Raw genomic sequence first — 18,821 nt, forward strand, 5'->3', positions numbered from 1 at the left:
AACTGCATTTGCCGTTTCCTGATTGTTTTTAACATTGAACGTCCCACGTGGGCTTCATTAAACTCTACCTCAATTGATTTCTTTTCCTTCCACGACACTATTAGCAGTCTTCTAAGAAACCACGTTTCTGTTGCTTCTATTTTATTTTCACTGTCTTTAGTGATTGTCCGGCATTCACAGCCATATAGAAGGGTTGACCAAACATAGCATTTCAGAACTTTCATTTTGTGTTCATTGAGATGTTTCTATTTTTCAGGATTGGGCTAATTTTATTGAAATTAGCCCTAGCCATTGTAATTCTCCGTCTTATTTCTGTGGAACATTTGTCATCAGATGTTATGATATAACCTAGATATTTAAACTGTGGGACTTGTTTGATCTTTTCACCTTTGCTAATGAGATTACAACAAGGCTTTGCTGCTTTAAAAAAAAATATATTACCATGCATTCTGTTTTCTTTACATTCAACTCCAATCCTTTACGTTCACTTTCTGTTACAACAGTATCTAGAAGCAATTGAAGGTCTTTTTTTAGCCTGCTATCAAAACTGTGTCATCTGCATACCTGATGTTATTAATCTTTTCTCCTTTTACTTTGAGACCTGGACATTCTTCTATGTTTCTAAGGATTGTTTCACTGTACATGTTAAAGAGGTATGGTGACATAACACATCCTTGCCTCACTCCTCGCCTAATCTGCTTATATTCACTGCTTTCTCCATTAATTCTTGAACCTAGATCTAGATCTAGTATAAATTTAAGCCTTTTATTTTTTTTATTTACGTGCACTGAAGAGGTTTTCTTTTTACCCACCTATTGTTTTGTTTTGTTTATATTAGTTTTTTAGTTAGTTTGCTTGCCTGTAATTTTTGGTGAAAAAATGAATTTAAAAGAGAGGAGGCACATACAAAATAGGCCTAATTAAAAACATAATGTATGCTGCTGTAGCATGACGGAGAACTCTGGTTTGACTAAATAGAGATCAAGCTTATTGGCCTGGTTCTGTCCCTTCCTTTGATTATATCACATGACACACAGTGGTCCAAAATGGCGTCGGGTGTTGTCAAGTCTGCATCCAGTTCTTCTTCACTGGACTCGGAAAATTCGGGCAAATTATCCAACGATGAAGTTGTCAGTGAGATGTCTGGCGAGTTCAACAAATTTCTTAACCTGAATATGGAAAAAGAGGTTTGCAAAAACTCAATTTTTGTTCGAGCCTAAAAATAGTTTGCGTCTTTCTACGTTTAATAATGGCATGTCGCTAACACTTAACAGCAACAACATTTTGTCGTTATATTATAAGACTAAGACTAGATCTAGACTGTAGATCTAGATCTAGATCTAGATCTATAAACATTTACTAGATCTAGATCTATAAGTAATATAATATGTAAGTAAAGGTAGATGAACATCTAGAGATCTAGATCTAGAATCTAATCTAATGATCTGTACGGCATGGCATGTTTTCAATGAATGAGGCGTAGGCCTAGATCTAGGCTAGCCTTAGCCTACACCTTGACTTACTCCCATTCTTGATGCCAGTGAAATAGATTGTAAAGTGGCATAGCATAGCTCGCTCTTGAGCGGGAATTTGCACAAAATTAAAAACTGCTTCTATTATCATTATTAGTGCATATTCTTGGATAGAGATAGTCTTTAGCAAACAAATTACTACTGCACTTCTTCTTTAGTTTAGATATACGGATTCTTTGTTTTCCTTGACATTACGTTGTTTTTTTTCCTTTAGTGATGGTGTTTTGAAATTTTGCTCTTTTTGTGTCTAGTTTGGAATTATGATAATCTCAAATGAATTTGCCTATTATGTTTCACGTAGAATGTTGTTATCAAAAACTGATTTACTTCTAACTTTGTTTCCCAGGAAAAAAAGTTCAATGACAGTGTGGAAATGATGCTGACTAAACTGGATGAATTCTTCTCTTTAGTTGATATGGTAAGAATCATAATTTCGATCAAGGGGATTTTTTTGGTCTATGGAATATGGTCAGTATTGGAGAGGGCTCCCCATTACGCACAGATGTGTGTATATTACACATTAACCTGCAGATTACCCCCTTTAAAAGTGTTGGTGAGAAATGGAAGCTTAAAATAAACTGAATGGAAACAGTATACACCATATTTACGAAGAGACATAAAGCAGCCAAAGAAAATCTCAAACTAAAGAAAGGAAATGAAAGTCTCCCCAAAGAAGAACATCCAACTTACCTAGGAGTCAAACTTGACCATAGTCTAAACATGAAAAGCCAAGTGGAGAACTTAAGGAACAAGGGGGAAAAAAACCTCCAACTTTTAAAGAAACTCGCAAGCAGTTCATGGGGATCAGACAAACTCTGAGAGGTCTATACCTTGGTTATGTCCGATCTTCCCTGGAATACAGTAATAGCCTACTCACTATGTGCAGAACTACAACTTTCAATACCCTTGACAAGGTCCAAAACAATGCCCTTCGTTTTATAAATGGTGGCATGAGATCCACACCTACTGCCGCGTGCGAATTCCTTTCTAATGTTGAACCCTTGGGAATCCGCAGAGATAAAGCAGTTTTGGAGCTACCTGAAAGAACTAAAAGAATGTGCCCCAACCTCCCAAACAGAAAATTAGTAGAAACATAGAAACCAAAGAAACAAATTCAACAAAAGTCAATCATGTATCACATCGCAGAACTAATGGAGAGACACCATCTACCACAAAACAGAAAAGAAACCAAAAGAGTCAACCAAAACATCCCTCCCCACCTTTCTTTAAAAAAGCCAATCATTACAACATCTCTCAGAGACAATTGCGCAAAATCTTCAGACCCAGTCATGCGATGCTTGCATCACATCAAACAATCGACAGCTATTCAGATAACTGTATACACATCTATACGGAGGGCTCAGCTTTCAAAGGCACAACCAAAGCCGGATAGGGAATACTAATACAGTACCAAGATGGAAGTTCCAATGAGATCTCTGCTGCCTGTGGAGAGAAATGCAGCAGCTACGATGCAGAAATGATGGCAAATGAAACAGCACTGTACCATCTCCGCACAGTTTTTGACACTCATCCTGGAAAAGCACAGAGTATTGTGATTTTCACTGATTCACTATCAGTCTTACAAGCCATAGAAAATGACCACCCTCTAAACCAAGATTTGACTCATATATATACTGATTAGCTCCCATCATCTGATAACACTCTGTGGCATCAACCTAGTAGTGCAGTGGGTCCCCGGACACTCAAACATACCTGGAAATGACAGAGCAGACACACTTGCCAAACGGGGATCTAGACAGGAACAACCCAACATTCCAACCTCATACAACACTGCAAAACAAATCATTAAAAGCAACAACAAACAAGATTGGATGAACAGATGGGCCCTGGGAAAGACAGGCAGAGCAGTTTTCAAACATATGACCACAACAAGAAGGAATGACAATATCAGTCACATAGAGAGAAAGAAACAGACCACGATCTTCCGCCTACGAACAGAACATACAGCTCAACTTCCACCCGAACAGAATAAACCCAGAATTTCCCCCCAATATGAGACTGTGGATCATCACCTGTTCCACTGCTTAGCCCTAAATGACATCAGAGCTAGCCTTCTCCCTCCGAGACCTAACATTGACAACACACTCTATGGAACATTACAGCAACTGCAGCAAACCCGCACTTATCACTAAATGGCATAGAAGGGCGAGAGCCCAGCTGTTGCTGGATTGATAACAACAACAACAACAACAAGTGTTGATGGTGAGTGAACTTTAATTTTTAAAATTTCGTTTCGGGGGTTTGCATACGCTTTAATACATAGGTGGTGTGCATCTGGCAAGCATCATTTCCCCCTTTCTCCATCCCGAAGCCGAGTCAATGATTTGACAATTGACATTACAACACATCCACACCTTTTGTCAGAAGCAGTCGACCTACTTATCAGCTGCGCGCGGGCGGTTTCCGGCAACACAGACTTGCTTCAGCAGAGAAGCTCCGCCCACATTCTGGTCGTTCGCATTTGCCGGTATCATGCCTTGGGTTTACCCCTGCCGTGATATTACCCCAACAGACCTGGCTACTCATAATTTGTATCCGATCCCGATTTTTTGCCTCAAATCTCAAGCATCCCGATTTTCCCAATTTCAATCTCACGTATCCCGATTTTTTTTTGGTGCCGTCTGAAAACTTACTCTGCCTTCTTTTCTGTCGCGGAAAGCACCTGTTAAACGTTTTGTCCCCAGGAACTCGGAGAACTATTTCCCGAAATATCAATGCTGGATTTAGTAGTTGACTCGCCCCAAGTTGTGTTGGATCTTTGCTCGCATGTGTTGTTTCCACTACACCTAATTAAAGTACATATGTAGTATCGATTTGGCATTCCGACTTGGGACGTTCTCAAGATCTACTTTTTCTTTTGTTTCCAATCAGAGTTCTCCGATGATGGCCTGATAAATGTTGCAATTGCAACGTACAAATGATCAATATTTATTGTAGTTCTGCTGTTACTTTTCAAAACAAGCTTTATCCGAATGCTGGTTAGTCGAGCCAGTCATCAAGACCCGTCAGTATAACTGTTTCAATCACGGGTTCCCATCACGTGACTTCGGCATGTGAGTTTCGCGTGTGTCGGGGACCATCCGTTGATGGGGTCAACTTAAGTTCATGCACACTGGTTGCAGCATCTTTCGAGACTTAAGGGGGGTTGACATTTGGTCTTGGAGTCCTTGATGTGATACTTCAGGATTTAAAAAAATAATGATAACATACACACACGCAGAGCAAAGGGCATATACCTTGATATATGTATGGACGCCCGTGAAAAATTTAAAGTCTGCTTGGCAGTCACCCTGGTGATTTGTCTTTGGTCCTGATTTTTCCCCCCCTGTGATCCTGATTTTTAGATTTCATAGAGTGGCAGGTCTGCCCTCATCCTTCTTTAACACTAGTAAACATGAATTGTCAGCCATTTTTAAAAAACAAAAATCCAAAGTCTGGAAAGACTGAAATGTGTACCCTGGGATGGCTCTGAAAAATAATGAATCAGTTTATTTTCTTTGTGTATTACAGTCGGAATTGACCCCTTTCGGTTTGTCAACTTTATTTTATTTTTGATTGGCCCAACCACCACCACCACCATCCCCCCCTCCTCCTCCAAGTGAACACATTTCTAACTCTGTTAATATTACTTATTTATTTCTTGTTGTTACATTGAAGCCTTTCAGTTAATTAAAAATCTTAAGCATTCAATCATAGTCATGGTCACTCTGTGTGTGTCTGTGTGAATGTGCATGTGAGTTAAATGTTGACACGCAAAATTTTCTTACTATGAAATTAGGGGATAGTTGACCTTTGAGGATTAGTTTGTGAGACATATAAACAAAAAAACAACAACCCTTTTAAGTTTCTAAAACAAGGGTTTAAATTCCCTTTAAGATAGAAAACCAAAGGGTGAAGGAACCTCTTAAGTTGGCCTGAAAAGGAGAGCCCTGATAGGAGTAAACCTTTCTTATTTTTCAAGTATAATGTGGTTAGATTGTCATTACATTATGTCATAGCTTTTTTTGAGCTATGTGGATCACTTTCAATGTCTATTTACTTCTTTTGTGGTAGAAAATACTTTTGCTTATTTGAAAATAATATAAATCTCATGGAGACTCACTTAAATCGCCAGTAAGCTTTTCAACTGTCTTAGGTTGTGGAAGCAAAATTTTTTGGTAGAAGGAAAAAAAGTATAAAACTTTTGTAAAGCAATTGTACCTCTACATATAATGTATCTTTTCTTGCTTTTTTCAACATTTGGAATGTGAATTTCAACACTATATTTCTTGATCACAAGCAACTTATACCACAGATTAAGAAAGTGCAATAGAAGAATAGAAATTTCAACATTTTTGACTCCACCCGGGTCGATGCTACTGACTGAAGTGTCTTTAGGCCATTCCCAAAGGGGGGACATTAACCATGTTGTTATGCACAGTAGAATTGTAATTGTAAATGGGCTGATTCGTCAATGTCATGCTCATAACTGTGCCTGAACTGCAACAGGGAACTGCTACTTTTTCTTTCCTAATCCTTATGATCGTCATTTTCCCTCTACTTCTTTTGGATGTTTGTTACACTCTTGTGTCCTGCTATTTCCGGGGTGCCTTGATAGTCGAAGCAGACTTTATGCTGTTGAAGCTAGAGAGGTGAGCAGAATAAGTCTGATTCCCTGTAAGGTCGTCTCTGTTGACATCCACCCCTTAACATTCACATAAACTTATGCAGTTGCGAGCAGGGTAAAACCTCCACTAAAACTAACATTTTGGGCTTATATAGTACTTACTATAGCACATGAACAGCTGGCCGACGATATGTATCAACGTCGTTGTTGTTTTTTTTTGTATGTAATGTTTCCTTACATCAGAGATGTAAATTATTTCTTACTCTAAGGTGTAAAATCAAGGTTTTTAACAGAGATCATATCTGGTAAAGAAAAACAAATAGTTCAAATTTTGAAAGATTATCAGATCAAGTAAGAAAAAGCTCTAAAAACGAGAAAAATTACCCCTCCACTGTAAGAGGAAAAACCATCAGTCTTTGCAATAAAGAAAAGGTGTGCAAAGACACCCACATTTTTGTCTCACTCATTTATGCCATACCAATAGTATAATAAAACATGAAAATAACACTAACACAGTAAAAAAGAACATGATGAGAGGTCTGACTAGCAGCAATGTGCTATAGAATGAGTTTACTTAAAAATGGAACACTGTTGTCAAAAAATATATTTTATGATAGATAATTTGTCTAATTTGTGTAAATATGTGTATAACGGCACTATGACATTCCTTCACTTATGGTTGTCCTTTGCTTCCTGTAGATTCGCAGTGATACGACGCTCTGCCTCTCCACCACTGTTCCGGATATCCAAGCCAAGTGTCAGGAAATTGAAGCTGTCTTTGAGAAAATTGATAAGCTGGAGGTATGGAAAGTGTTTGAATAGTACAAAGATGCTACTTTTATGATGATTATTTTTAAAATTCAAGAATCTGTTTCTAGCTAGAAAATTTCAGTCAGTTTAGAAAAAACTCTGGCATGCTTTCTCTGAAACTTACGGCACTTGGAAGAAAACCTGGATGGGTTTTCTCAACTCAGTAAATCTGGTTGCTCTCTTTTTTAGATTCCTTTTCCATGCCTACTGTTTTCTCTGCAGTATTATTTGAGGGGAAACTGACCTCTACTTATCTATCAAAGTAAGACCGCAAAAAGTTTTGAGCTATTTTTAAAAAAATTTTGGCTTTTCATGGATACTAGATTGTTTGTCTTTTGATTGCGATTTATATGTTGTTGGGGGTATGCAGGGGAAACCAAATTTATGTACTATTATTTCAAAATTCTAATGTATCTGTACTCGCAGTTCAGTTCATGATGTATATATGTGTTACAGTGTCTTACAGTAATTCTTTTTGGTAGTGGTTTTGTCCCATGAAAAGTCCCCCTTTAAAAGTGGAAGATGAGTTTATATTATGGCCTCTTATGAGTCTTTCTGTCTTTCATTAAGATGAGTTTTATTAGAATGTTAGTGCACTTTTTCATTTCATATTGTTATTATAAATCAGATCATTTTTCACATTTGCATACTTGAATATTTCAGGATTTTGTTGCTATTGTCAGAGAGTGTGTCTCAGCCACTGAAGAGAAAGTGAACAAGGCAGAGACAGACTTGGGGGCTGTTGGGGGCCTGGTGAAAAAGCTCACCTCTTTTGTCTCAAAGGTAAATTGCTGTGTTCTCTTAACTTGATTACCTCAGTACTTTACACAGCCTGCTTTAATTTAATGGTTATCCTAAGCAGACTTGAAACCCCTTCATTGTTTTTATAGAAATTAGTATTGCTGTAAAAACTAAACAAAACAACAAAAAAAGATAATCTCTTTGACGCCTTCAACAGCACAAACATTTTGACCCCTTGTCACAGTCTTTCAGGTGTTTTCATCTCCTGTACATTGACAATAATGTTGAGTGGAATAGCATTCAGAGGTGTCCATTCCTTACCTTATCCCTTCTTCCTCTTCCTGCTCCTTCTTTCTTGTTTTACTTTGTCTTGCCATATTCTTGTTGACTTAATTATTTTGAGGTCTCACTTTTATACTGCCAAGCCTTTCTATACAGTAGTCTCCGCCTAAACGCACGCCATACAAAAGCACGCTCCGCTCAAACGCACGCCCCGCTCAAACGCATGCCTTCGTCATCTGACGGGTTTTTTACTATTTAATTTAGACGTACAAACGCACGGTCACTCCCTCTAAACGCGCGCTCCGATCCGTGAAACACGCCGACAAGTTAAGCTTGGCAAGGGGAAATTTTCACTACAACCTGCACAGCCTGCATAAGACAAGCCTAGAATTTACTAGAAAACCGGATATTTGGTGAAAGTGCCCCTCATGCTATACAAAGAGAGTAATGGACTGCGTTTACACACCCTACTTTCCACTGACGCATAGGTCTCGATCTAGGGCTGGTCGGCTAAATGTTGGGGGGGTTGGGGGGACTGAAATGTTTTTTGATTGGTCACTGGAAATGTATCTTTGAGAGAAGATTTCTGACTGGTGTTTGAGTGACTGCGTGTAATGTTTAGTTAAATCTAGGCCTGATGCGCGACACGTGCGAATGCCGTAAAACACTAAACAGCCCTCTGTAGGATTTTAAAGATTAGCCAAGTAAGCCTAATCAGCTGTACTTGAAGAACTTATAACGTACTTGTTCAACGAATTACAAGAGAAAATGTTTCTCGGGGATGATTCTGCATGAATTTACAGTCGGGGGTGATTGCTTGGAAAGCCACGTGGCTGGTCCGTCGTCTCTATGACTATGACCAACAGTTTCCTCTTAGGCTATCTATTCCCAACGTTTACAGTCATAGCTGCCACTTTCCCGCTAAATAGCGGAAACTCCGCTTCATCTAGCTTGTCCCGCTACTTTCCTCCTTCCTCCGCTGGACCGCTCTCGGCCGCAAATTGCGATACTCTTTTTTACACGCGGAAAACACCGAACCGGGAGAGAGAGGAAACGCAGCTTGCGCTTGTCCGCCCGTAGCTTTCTACTTCTGTTCTTCTAGGCCTTACGTTAGTTTCACTTTGTTTATTGAGGAGCAACAAAGTGTCAATTGGGCAACGGGACGTTAGCGCGCCGAGTTGTCAATGAAAACGGTGGAAATTTGAGAGAAATTGATGCTGAATGCAAAAATAAAAGGAGCTGAAATGAGAAAGAAGCTGCCGGTGTGCGACTTGAAAAGTTCATGAGAAAATTGAACAAACCGCTTGCTGCACTTTGCGTTTGTTGCGATAAAGAAATCGCGGCCCGCGGCACTCCTGTACAATTACGGTCCCGTTTGTTTACATGACGGCTAGATTCTAGATCTATATTGTGGCTGTTGATGAAGTGAACACTGAATCTAGATCTAGATCTAGATAATCTATCTCTAGATATAATCTAGATTTACACATATTTAGATATCTAGATTCTAGATCTAGATTAGATAGCCTAGGCTATAATTTTAATTCAGGTTAGATCTACACTCTACAGAGGGACTACTAAGTTAAGTGCAAACGGGACTGCAGTTGTACAGGAGTGCTCAGTACAGCGGCAGAGGTGTTGCCGCCTTGATCCAATACTGCGCGCACTCTACATCGATGTACAAGTTTTAAGTTGAAAGAAATCTTTTTATAAGACACCAGCTTGCAACAAACACTGGATTTTTAGTCACCAAGTCTAAAATGTGTCAAATTGACTCAAATGCTTGTTAAGTTAGTCTACTTAACTTAGTGCCTTTGTTGGGTTTTTTTGTTAGTTTTTTGTTATGTTGTTGTTGTTTTTTTTCAAATACATTTTAATTCAGTTGCCTATGGTTAACAAATATGACAGTTTTCCCTTCCAAAACCGTAGGCTAGATTTTCCAGTATATATTGCCTCTGGATCTCACTGGTTTTACTCTTGCCTTCGGAGAGCGCGCATCCGCCTTCACATGAATTTCCTCCTTTTTTGAAATTCCTGAGTGGCAGCTATGACAGTGCATATTCATTGCATTGCGTTTGTCTTCCCCCCCCCCCCCCCCCCCCATTCAACACCTTTGTATTCTTAAATCCTGTCGGGGAATCCTTCGCAAAACAGTCACATGTCGTCACATTATCATTATCTGCCAAAATGACCCCCTCCCTCCAAGGGAGGTCACTAGAGTAATATAAGGAATTGAGATGACTGCGTCCCTTCCTCCCCTTGCAAAGGTTCATGTAAACGCACGCTCTGTATAAACACACGCTTAGGAGCCCTCCCGAGCACCGTGCGTTTAGACGGAGACTACTGTATTGATATAATTATTTATCATGTATACAATGCTTTTGGCCTTGCTATTTATAGACGAGCATTTATTTCAATCCATCCTGTTTTCTTTCCTCTGAAGTGTATCGGTTTACTGAGTTTGATTAGATTTATTTTGATACAATTGTATGAGCATTCCGGTGCAACTATTTAGCATTCATTGTTCTCCTTTCTGCCATTCTTATTTCTATTTATCAGTCTTGACATAAAGTGTTCAGAACTGTAAAATATTATGGCACCTCTGTTATTTTTCTAGACTTTCACCGTTCATATTTTTCTGGTACACTGAAGGTTGTGTGTTGTGCTTGACTGAGAGTTTGATGCTTTTGCTTATTAGAACTGCTCTTTGGATGATTAAAAAAGAAAAGAATGATAGCATTTCTAAACTATGTTGGAACAATTTTGATGGAAATAGTTTTTTATTTTTCAGCCCCTGGAGCTTTTTCAGCCTCAGTAATGATTTTTGTTTTTTTGTTTTCCGCCATCCTGGCTGTAGGCTGACTTTCACTTTTGTGGCCAATATCAATAACAAATGTAGCCAGCCTACCGTAGCATAATAATGTGTGGGAAGGTGGTTGATGTTTATCATTGTTATCGCTTTAGCTAAGTTTATATTTTGTTTCCTTTTTTCCGGATTCTGTTATACAGTTGACCCCGCTTGAGTTGATCTTTGGTTGAATTGATATTTTTCTCGGGTCCCAGCACTTTGTGGGATAAGTTGATTTTTTTTTCACTCCCCTGATAACATCAACTCATCCGCAGTCAACTGTATTTCATTTTGTCGTTTTTTCAGAAAAAAAACCCAGCACATCCCCGAGGGGGCAGAACAGATTATGTACCAGTCAACATCTTCTCCACGGACCAGTTCTTTGACCACTCTCAGGACTCTGCGATGTCACCCCCCAAAGACGTGCAAGACGAACTGGCCAGCAGCAGCAGCTCCTCATGACACAGTGTTCACAAACTTTACGGCTCATTCTTTAACTGGGTTGAGGGCTTTCCTGATCAGACCTGCCAAGTACTCCGACAAAATCTCAGCTCTCCGAGTTTGTTTTTTAAATTTGAAGAACCATTAACAGATTTGCAGAAAATCTAACCTTTTTTGCTCAAATTCCATTTCCGCCAGGTGGTATGCGACTTATCACAAAAGACATGAAAACACACCAAACACGTTTTCATTTGAGTTTATTTGCGTGTGTTTGCAATACATGTGGCTCAGTCGATTTGTTATGTAATCTTAATCTACAATGGCTCTGGATTTTTTTTCCCCCAAACTCGCATTTTTTTTAGGGGGGATTTGAGGAAATATTTCTGGTCATGGAGTGGTTGGCAGGTCTGTCTGATGATTACTGAAATTTGAGGGAGTGGAGGTGGGGCTGGATGGTCAGGACTGATATTTAATCAAAGACACGTACGGAGAAAACAGTCCCTGGATCCCGTTGATTCCTGCTGCTGCCGTTTTTTCCTCGTATGTTATTTATGCAATTTTCATGAGTGGTTGATAGTCTGCCAGATCATAGGAAACCTTTAGGTATGCATGGCTAAAAAGCAGGCATACATGTATGTTTTTGGGGGTTTTTTTTAGAACAGAAACCTCAGAAGATAATTAAGAATCAGAATATTAATGAGGTATATCCTACTCTTTGTCTTCAAAGGTCAAAGAATGATTTGGGTAAATGTAAAACAGGTGTGACCTCTTCATCTCAAATATTCTACTGTTTAGAAATTGAATTAAAAACGTTTTTTTGTGTCTTTTTTATTCATGTTAGTAAAATTTTGAGTCAGGTGAGATTAAACGTTTTTGCACTTTGCTTTTTAATTAGTCATTGACATTAAGCACCTGTAGGAGGGACACGACGCGCACAAAAATACCCACTACTGTTTCAGAGCTTTCTGTTTTCCCCATCTTTATGTCAATGGTCACGACAGAATACAAGAACAGTGGTCTCTGCCAAAGAACCTCGTCACTGGGAGACAAAAAATGGGGTTTCTTAGTTAAATATGACCCAAGTACAATCAGGTAGTTGATGGGTGCTCTAGCATGGTATGCTTCTTGTTTCCTTTGAAACATATATCATACTTATCTGTCCTTCTTTTCTCTGTATGTTATTCTCCAATCATCCCCCCATCTATTTGTTTTGCAAGTGCCATAAAAAAAAAAAACTCTTATTGAAACCAAAACTACACCATAGGAGGTACTTAAGCCTGAGAGAAAATGGAGAGGTTTCTTGTTTTATTTTATTGTGGGTTTTTTTTTTTTGGGGGGGGGGGGAGTATATAAATGACTAAGTGTGTACATATGTTGGTGGGTGCTGGTTGTTGTTTCGGGTGTAAGTGAGAATGAATGGCTTCACAGTTTTGAGTAAATTTGTAAATTTCCATGTCGCTGCATCATCATGGTGGTTTGTCAGAGTATTGAAACTTGTGAAACAGAACCAGTCGCAACACTGTATCAGTAAAGAGTAAAAATGACCCATGAAGGGGTCAGCTTGTGTAAGATGATAATCGGACTATTTGACTTTGACTTCTTGAGAGAGGGGCAAGAGACTGAACCAATGGAAAACCAGTCAGCTTCTGACCTGATCAATAGAGCTCTATTCCATGCCTAAAAATGTTCTGTGTAAATGTGCAGTGCCTGCAGGGTGATGATTCTAGTCGTATGCTGGTTCGCCCAACCTGCACTTTCATCTCCTCAACCCACCTTCACATCTTTTGCCTTCTCCTTCATTAACAAAGACCCTGTGAATGCTATCTGTTACAGAAAAGTGTGGGTAAGTATGGGGCTTAGAAAAGTATATCTCCCTTACCTCAGTCCGAGCTCGGAGGTGGAATTTATATTTTAGAATGGGTTCTTAGGCATGCAAGTTATAGAGAGAAAAAAAATGTTGTTACGCAGAAAAAATTGGCTCTTAGGTAGACCAGGTTCTTATGCGAAGTGTTCTTAAGTGGAGACCACGGTACTTGATGTTTCTGTGAATCATATGTTAGTAACACATGGTTGTTGCCTTACTTACTTTTTCAAGTGCTTTGTGATAGCGGAGAATAAGTTGTGCATTCCTATGAAAACTTAAAGGAAAATAAAATAAGTACCGATTTTTTGTTCTTTTAAAAAATGTATCTGCAACATTTAAAAGAAACATTTAGTGGTTTCAGCAAGTTACTCAGGTGCTAATTTGACCTTTCATTTTGTATTTTGTTGCTGTTGGGCTATTCTTGAGTTTTAATTAATCCTCTATTTATGTACTTACCTGTGTTCAAAGATAATGTCTATTTTAAATTATTTTTTGTTTGTCCTTCGCTTTTTTTCCCTTGTTTTATTTGTCAGCATTTCATTCACAACATTAAAAAATGTGATATATTTAAAGAGTGCCTTTCTTTTGAAAAGAAATGATATGTAATGAATGAAAGATGAGTCTGCTTTTGCCATCTAATCTAGATTAAGATACGTATGTATCATATTTCAAGTTGTGGCTAGTGTGAAAAGATCTATGTTAACCCCGATTAAGATCCTCTAGTCAACGAAGACATTTTGTCAGCACAAAAGGAGAGGAAAGCCCATCATAATTTGTTATTGTCTATGTGGCAGCTTGTTGGATGTTCCCTCCTTGCTGCTTACCTGATGAGTCATTGAGCATAAAGCATTGTTTGTATCCGGCAGTGTTGGAAGATGTTGACTCTTTATTGTGGAGCAGTTGGATTCCTGGTGTTTAGCCATTCTCATTTCTTGACAGAGGTCATCTAGGACATGATTTTTGCCTCCGGATTACCACTGAAAAGTAATCTTGGGTCTGATGCGCACACAGTCAGGAGGAGAAATTATATTACCATAGCCATACTAATTTCAGTCAAAAAGGGAAATATTGCTATAGCCATACTAATTTCACAGTAAAAAATAGAGATATTATCATAGCCATTTTAATTTCACAATAAAAAAAAGAGATATAATCATAGCCATACACATTTAACAGTAAAAAAAAAAAAAAAGAGAGATATTATCGTAGTCATACGAATTTCACAGGTAATTTTCCTCTCATCATATGAAGGTTCATAGCTATAATATGAAAACGTGAGAAATTTCGTAGTTTACTTATTTATGGCTACTCGTGTTGTTTCCCTTCTGCTGTCCCAGGTTAGATTATGTGGCTGTGAATGTGAAGGGATTTACAGTCTCCTCCTCTTGTCCATGGCTGTGGCACAGTGATTCTTGTAGATTTCATGTTCTGTACATTTGCTGGCTAAACCGTAAAGGATGAATTTTTCAAGTGAAAGAAACTCAACAGTGAAAGTGGAAGACGAGACGGAGTGCATGTGTGTGCCCCTTTTATCTGAATGTAGTTATTTGTGGAGAGGAACACTTGTAGTGAGTATATTTATGCATCTCAACAGTGTTTTGCAATCATGTATGGATGTTTTTTTCTCTCTCTTTAGTTTCTGACTACTGTTGATTACTTCCAGGCATAACTTTTTGTTGAATTATTCATGCCCTTCCTGAGCCAATGCAGAGAGCTTGGTCTGCCATCAGGATACTGGGCTTTAAGAAAACATTCCAAAATCTGTGATGGGTCTAAACTACCCATGATAGAATTAGAATGTAAAGTGTTATGTGGCATAGAGGGCGTGTTCTAACTGTCTGGCGTTTCTGCTTGTCTACTCCATCAGTCCCATAGTCTTTCTTGTGAAATATGTTTTTCAGGTCCTACGACAAAAAAAATGTTTTCATCTATATCACATTGTCAGAAACATGTGAGCTGTAAAATCAATATCTACTGGTGTGTGAAAGACTGAGTAGTATAATATATGTCCTTTCTTTTCGAAGTACAGTCGAGATTGTCCAAAACAGCCGCCCTTTGTTAAGGAAAAAGGAAGTTGTCTTGGATTGATAAACGTCTTGGACAGTATCATTATAAGAAAAAACTGCAGTTAAAAAGTGGTATTGGTAAATAGTCATTTGTACAAACGATTACTTTGGACTGGTGCTTGTTGAAGCAGGTTTGACTGTATATATGTTTGACATTTTATGCAACTGCACTCATTAGTGGCAAAGTAAATTAAACAAGGAAACGGCATACAATGGAATGGGAGATGTATCTGCTCTAAATTTGTGATTGGAAAGGTTGATTTTGTTCTTCAAAATTTGGAACATAGCTTTCTTTAATTTACCTGTCACTGGGTTTACATTCAACTTAGTCCAAAAATGTAATTTTGCTTTGACCAGATGTTCTAATGTTTTAACAGACATACAGAATCACTGTTCTTGTTTAATACCTCATTAAGAACACTTTTCATTTGTCTTAAGATGAAGGGGCCAGGATAAGTTGGTCTGCGTCAGTTTGTCATATTTTGATATTTGATTATTTTTCAAAGTGAGAAGGTGGGAATTTTTCCTTTGTGGAGAGTTACTGGCACTGACACTGCAGTTCTTTCTCAACATGATGGTGCTTTCAGTCAGGTTAGAATGCTGTTTGTGTATGTGTACTTCTCTATTCCTTTATCCTGTTTAAAGATATGGCTGTGTGTATGTGTTTGTGTCATGTGTGTGTGTGTATGTGTATGTTTGTATTTGCATGTGCTAGTGAATACATTGGACTGTGTATCATTTTTATTTTATTTTTTTGTTGGGGGGGGGGGGTGTTATAAGGCACCTTCATTTTAAATAAAAACCCATTTACATTGGACAAGATAGCCTGACGTATGAATTCATTCTTGTTTTCAGTGTGTGTTGATAAGTCTAGGCATGTTTGGGTGTATGTATGAAGATGTGTTTCATTGCACAAGATAAAAGTTCATATATATCCCTATTTAGTAGCTAAAAAATAGAAAAAATCTACTAATATTCTTTTATGTTGGGATGTATGTATGTATGAAGATATTGTGTAAATGTGTTTTGTTGCACAAGATTGAAATTCATGTCTCTAGTAGCTAAAAAAAAAGAAAGCTAAGTTTAAGTGTCAGATTTAGAGCAGTGTATACTATTCAACTAACTGAATGAAGTGTCTGTATCCCCACCACTGTGACGAGAGTTTGTCATGAACTTGAAGCGTTTGTACGAATTGTGATATTGTTGCACATGTACAGTGGAGTCTGCTTAAACTGAAATCTATGGGGCCACTAGATTTTCTTTGCTTTAGTGAGGTTCTCGGTTTTGAGAGCAATAGAAGAGAAAAAAACCTGGCTATTTATATATATTTTTTTTTACCACTGGGTTTTTTTTTAAATTACCGTGTTCAGTTAAGTGGACTCCACTGGGTACTGGGTAGATACATGGGGGTTTAGATATTGTGGTTGTTTCAATGACCTTTCTTATGTATGACCTCCATGGGTTGTTTCTAGAACAAAGCTTTCATGTAATTTTGAACTTGAATAGTCTGCAGTGATCCATACGGAGTGTGAGTATTAAATATTTCTTAGTAGTCAGTGAATGACAGTGCTATGATAAGGGCTTCCTGAATATTTTGTTCAATATTATTTCTTATTATCTTTGTGATTAGATCCTAGCACATTGTGCTTGCCATATTATGTAGAGTGATGCAACAGTATGAGCTGGAAGACAATGTAAGAACAGGTTTTTTGTATGTATTTGTTTATTCTTTTTTTTTTAAGGAAAAAAGCTTATGCTCAAAAACTGAATCATTGGGAGGTGTTTTTTCATCAGGATACTGGTCTGAGAGGAAAGTTCGGACTCTCTTGGATTCGATCTCCACACTTTTTTGTTGACTTGATTGGTTTTTGTTTGGTTGTGAAATATGTAGAATGGTTTGTAAATTGGAGCTTCATTGAAAGAATACCATTGAAATTAATTCCCCCAAAAAATAATTGTATGTGTAAATGATTTCAGCTGTATGTTTTGGGTTCATGATTATATGCAGTAGTCTTTGTCTATCATCACCCTCCGAGGTTGGGTTTTTTTTTTTCAATATTCATTTTCTGCACTTGTTTAAATGCTATCAGAACTGTGCCTTATGTGATTAATTCATGATTAAATACGTTTGCATATATACATGTAGTACACTTGTTTTGACTTCGGTATTTTGGGTGACAAGTTAGTCAAGTTATCTAAATATTCAACTCTTTCTGTGTATTTGAGATATTTTATGGATGTCCGCAGAAAGCAGATTACAGAACATGGTTTGAAAGCAGGAAGGAGGTGAAAGGAGACAATTTCTTTTTTAAAAATATTATCCGTCGCTGTTAGGTATTGAACCCGGGACCTGTTGAAAGAGAGGCGAGCACCGTACCTCTCAGGCGAGAGCCTTGTCTTTCTACTCTGGCGTTGTGTCCCTCTCATCCCTGGTTGTCGATAGGGGCCTAAAACACCAGTCCTATGTGTATACATGTACATTAAAAATAATTTACGGAAAGATGGTTACTTAAGCCTTCATTCAAGAGAAAATATCCCGAGTTTGGAACAACACTGGTAACAAACAGGACAAATAAATAGCATTGGAATATGCAATATTTTTTTTTACTGTTCAAATAGTCGCTCGTGTAATTTCACTACACGTACAACAACTGAATCTGAATATATTATTTTGTTGTATTTCCGACTTCGAAACTGAGAAGGTGTATTCACGAATTCACAATAGCAGTATCTTTTTGTGATGCTAATGTGCAATAATAATGGTGATAATAACAACAAAAATAATAATAATAATAATAATAATATTAACAATAATTATAATAATAATACGAATACTAACAATAATAATAATGATAATAATAACAACAAAAATAATAATTACAAAAATAATAATACTAATAATAATAGTAATAATAATGAAAATGCGTTTATATATAATTTATATTATCCATGCTCTACACTCTACATCATTCTCTATGCGCTTTACAACACTATTGTTATCACCCCTGAAGACCTACACTATTCAGAAACATTCTGAGCTTTTCGGGCTGCATAGGCCTATGGTGCAAGCAGTCGATTTAAAAAAACAACAAACGTGAGTGTTTTTACCCCCGCGTCGACTCAATGTGGATTTTTTTTTAGTAAGTATTTTATGGCGCTCGCTACTGCATAAAGTGGCATGAGCGCGAGGGACACATTAAACAAGTTCACTTGGAAGGAAATTTAGACAACCAAGGGATCTTTAATGTCGCTACTTGCACACAGGACCGCCGAGATTTTTCGCATCTGTCCGAGAAGGCGAGGTAGGCTATAGATCTTACCTACCATAAGATCAGGGGTGTGGCTGGAAGACAGCAGTAAGAAGAAGCCAAGAAGAAGCAGAAGAAAGCTCAGAGGAGGGGGCAAAGGAGGGGAGAGAGTGGAAGCAGGAGTTTGACACGAAAGCAGAAGACAAAACATTGTTGGAGAGCAGGAAAGAAGATGAAAGGACACTATTTTAGAGAAGAAATTTTCCGCTGCTATCCGGATTCAAACACGGGACCCATTGAATAAGAGGTAAACACCGTGACCTCTCGACCATGAGAATCCACTCACACAATGTGTGTGTGTG

The 18,821-nt window shown here is 38.0% G+C and overlaps 1 protein-coding gene across 1 annotated transcript; it reads left to right on the plus strand.

Moving 5' to 3' along the window:
• Positions 1 to 892: 892 nt before the first annotated feature.
• Positions 893 to 17,356, plus strand: LOC101850521 (biogenesis of lysosome-related organelles complex 1 subunit 4). The gene is made up of 5 exons (XM_005111163.3): positions 893 to 1,187; positions 1,879 to 1,950; positions 6,859 to 6,960; positions 7,633 to 7,752; positions 11,147 to 17,356. The coding sequence occupies exons 1-5, from the start codon at positions 1,047 to 1,049 to the stop codon at positions 11,300 to 11,302; spliced, it is 591 nt and encodes a 196-aa protein (XP_005111220.1). The 5' UTR covers positions 893 to 1,046; the 3' UTR covers positions 11,303 to 17,356.
• The last annotated feature ends 1,465 nt before the right edge of the window (positions 17,357 to 18,821 follow it).

This window comes from Aplysia californica, unplaced genomic scaffold, assembly GCF_000002075.1.
Source record: "Aplysia californica isolate F4 #8 unplaced genomic scaffold, AplCal3.0 scaffold01018, whole genome shotgun sequence".
NCBI lineage: Eukaryota > Metazoa > Mollusca > Gastropoda > Aplysiida > Aplysiidae > Aplysia > Aplysia californica.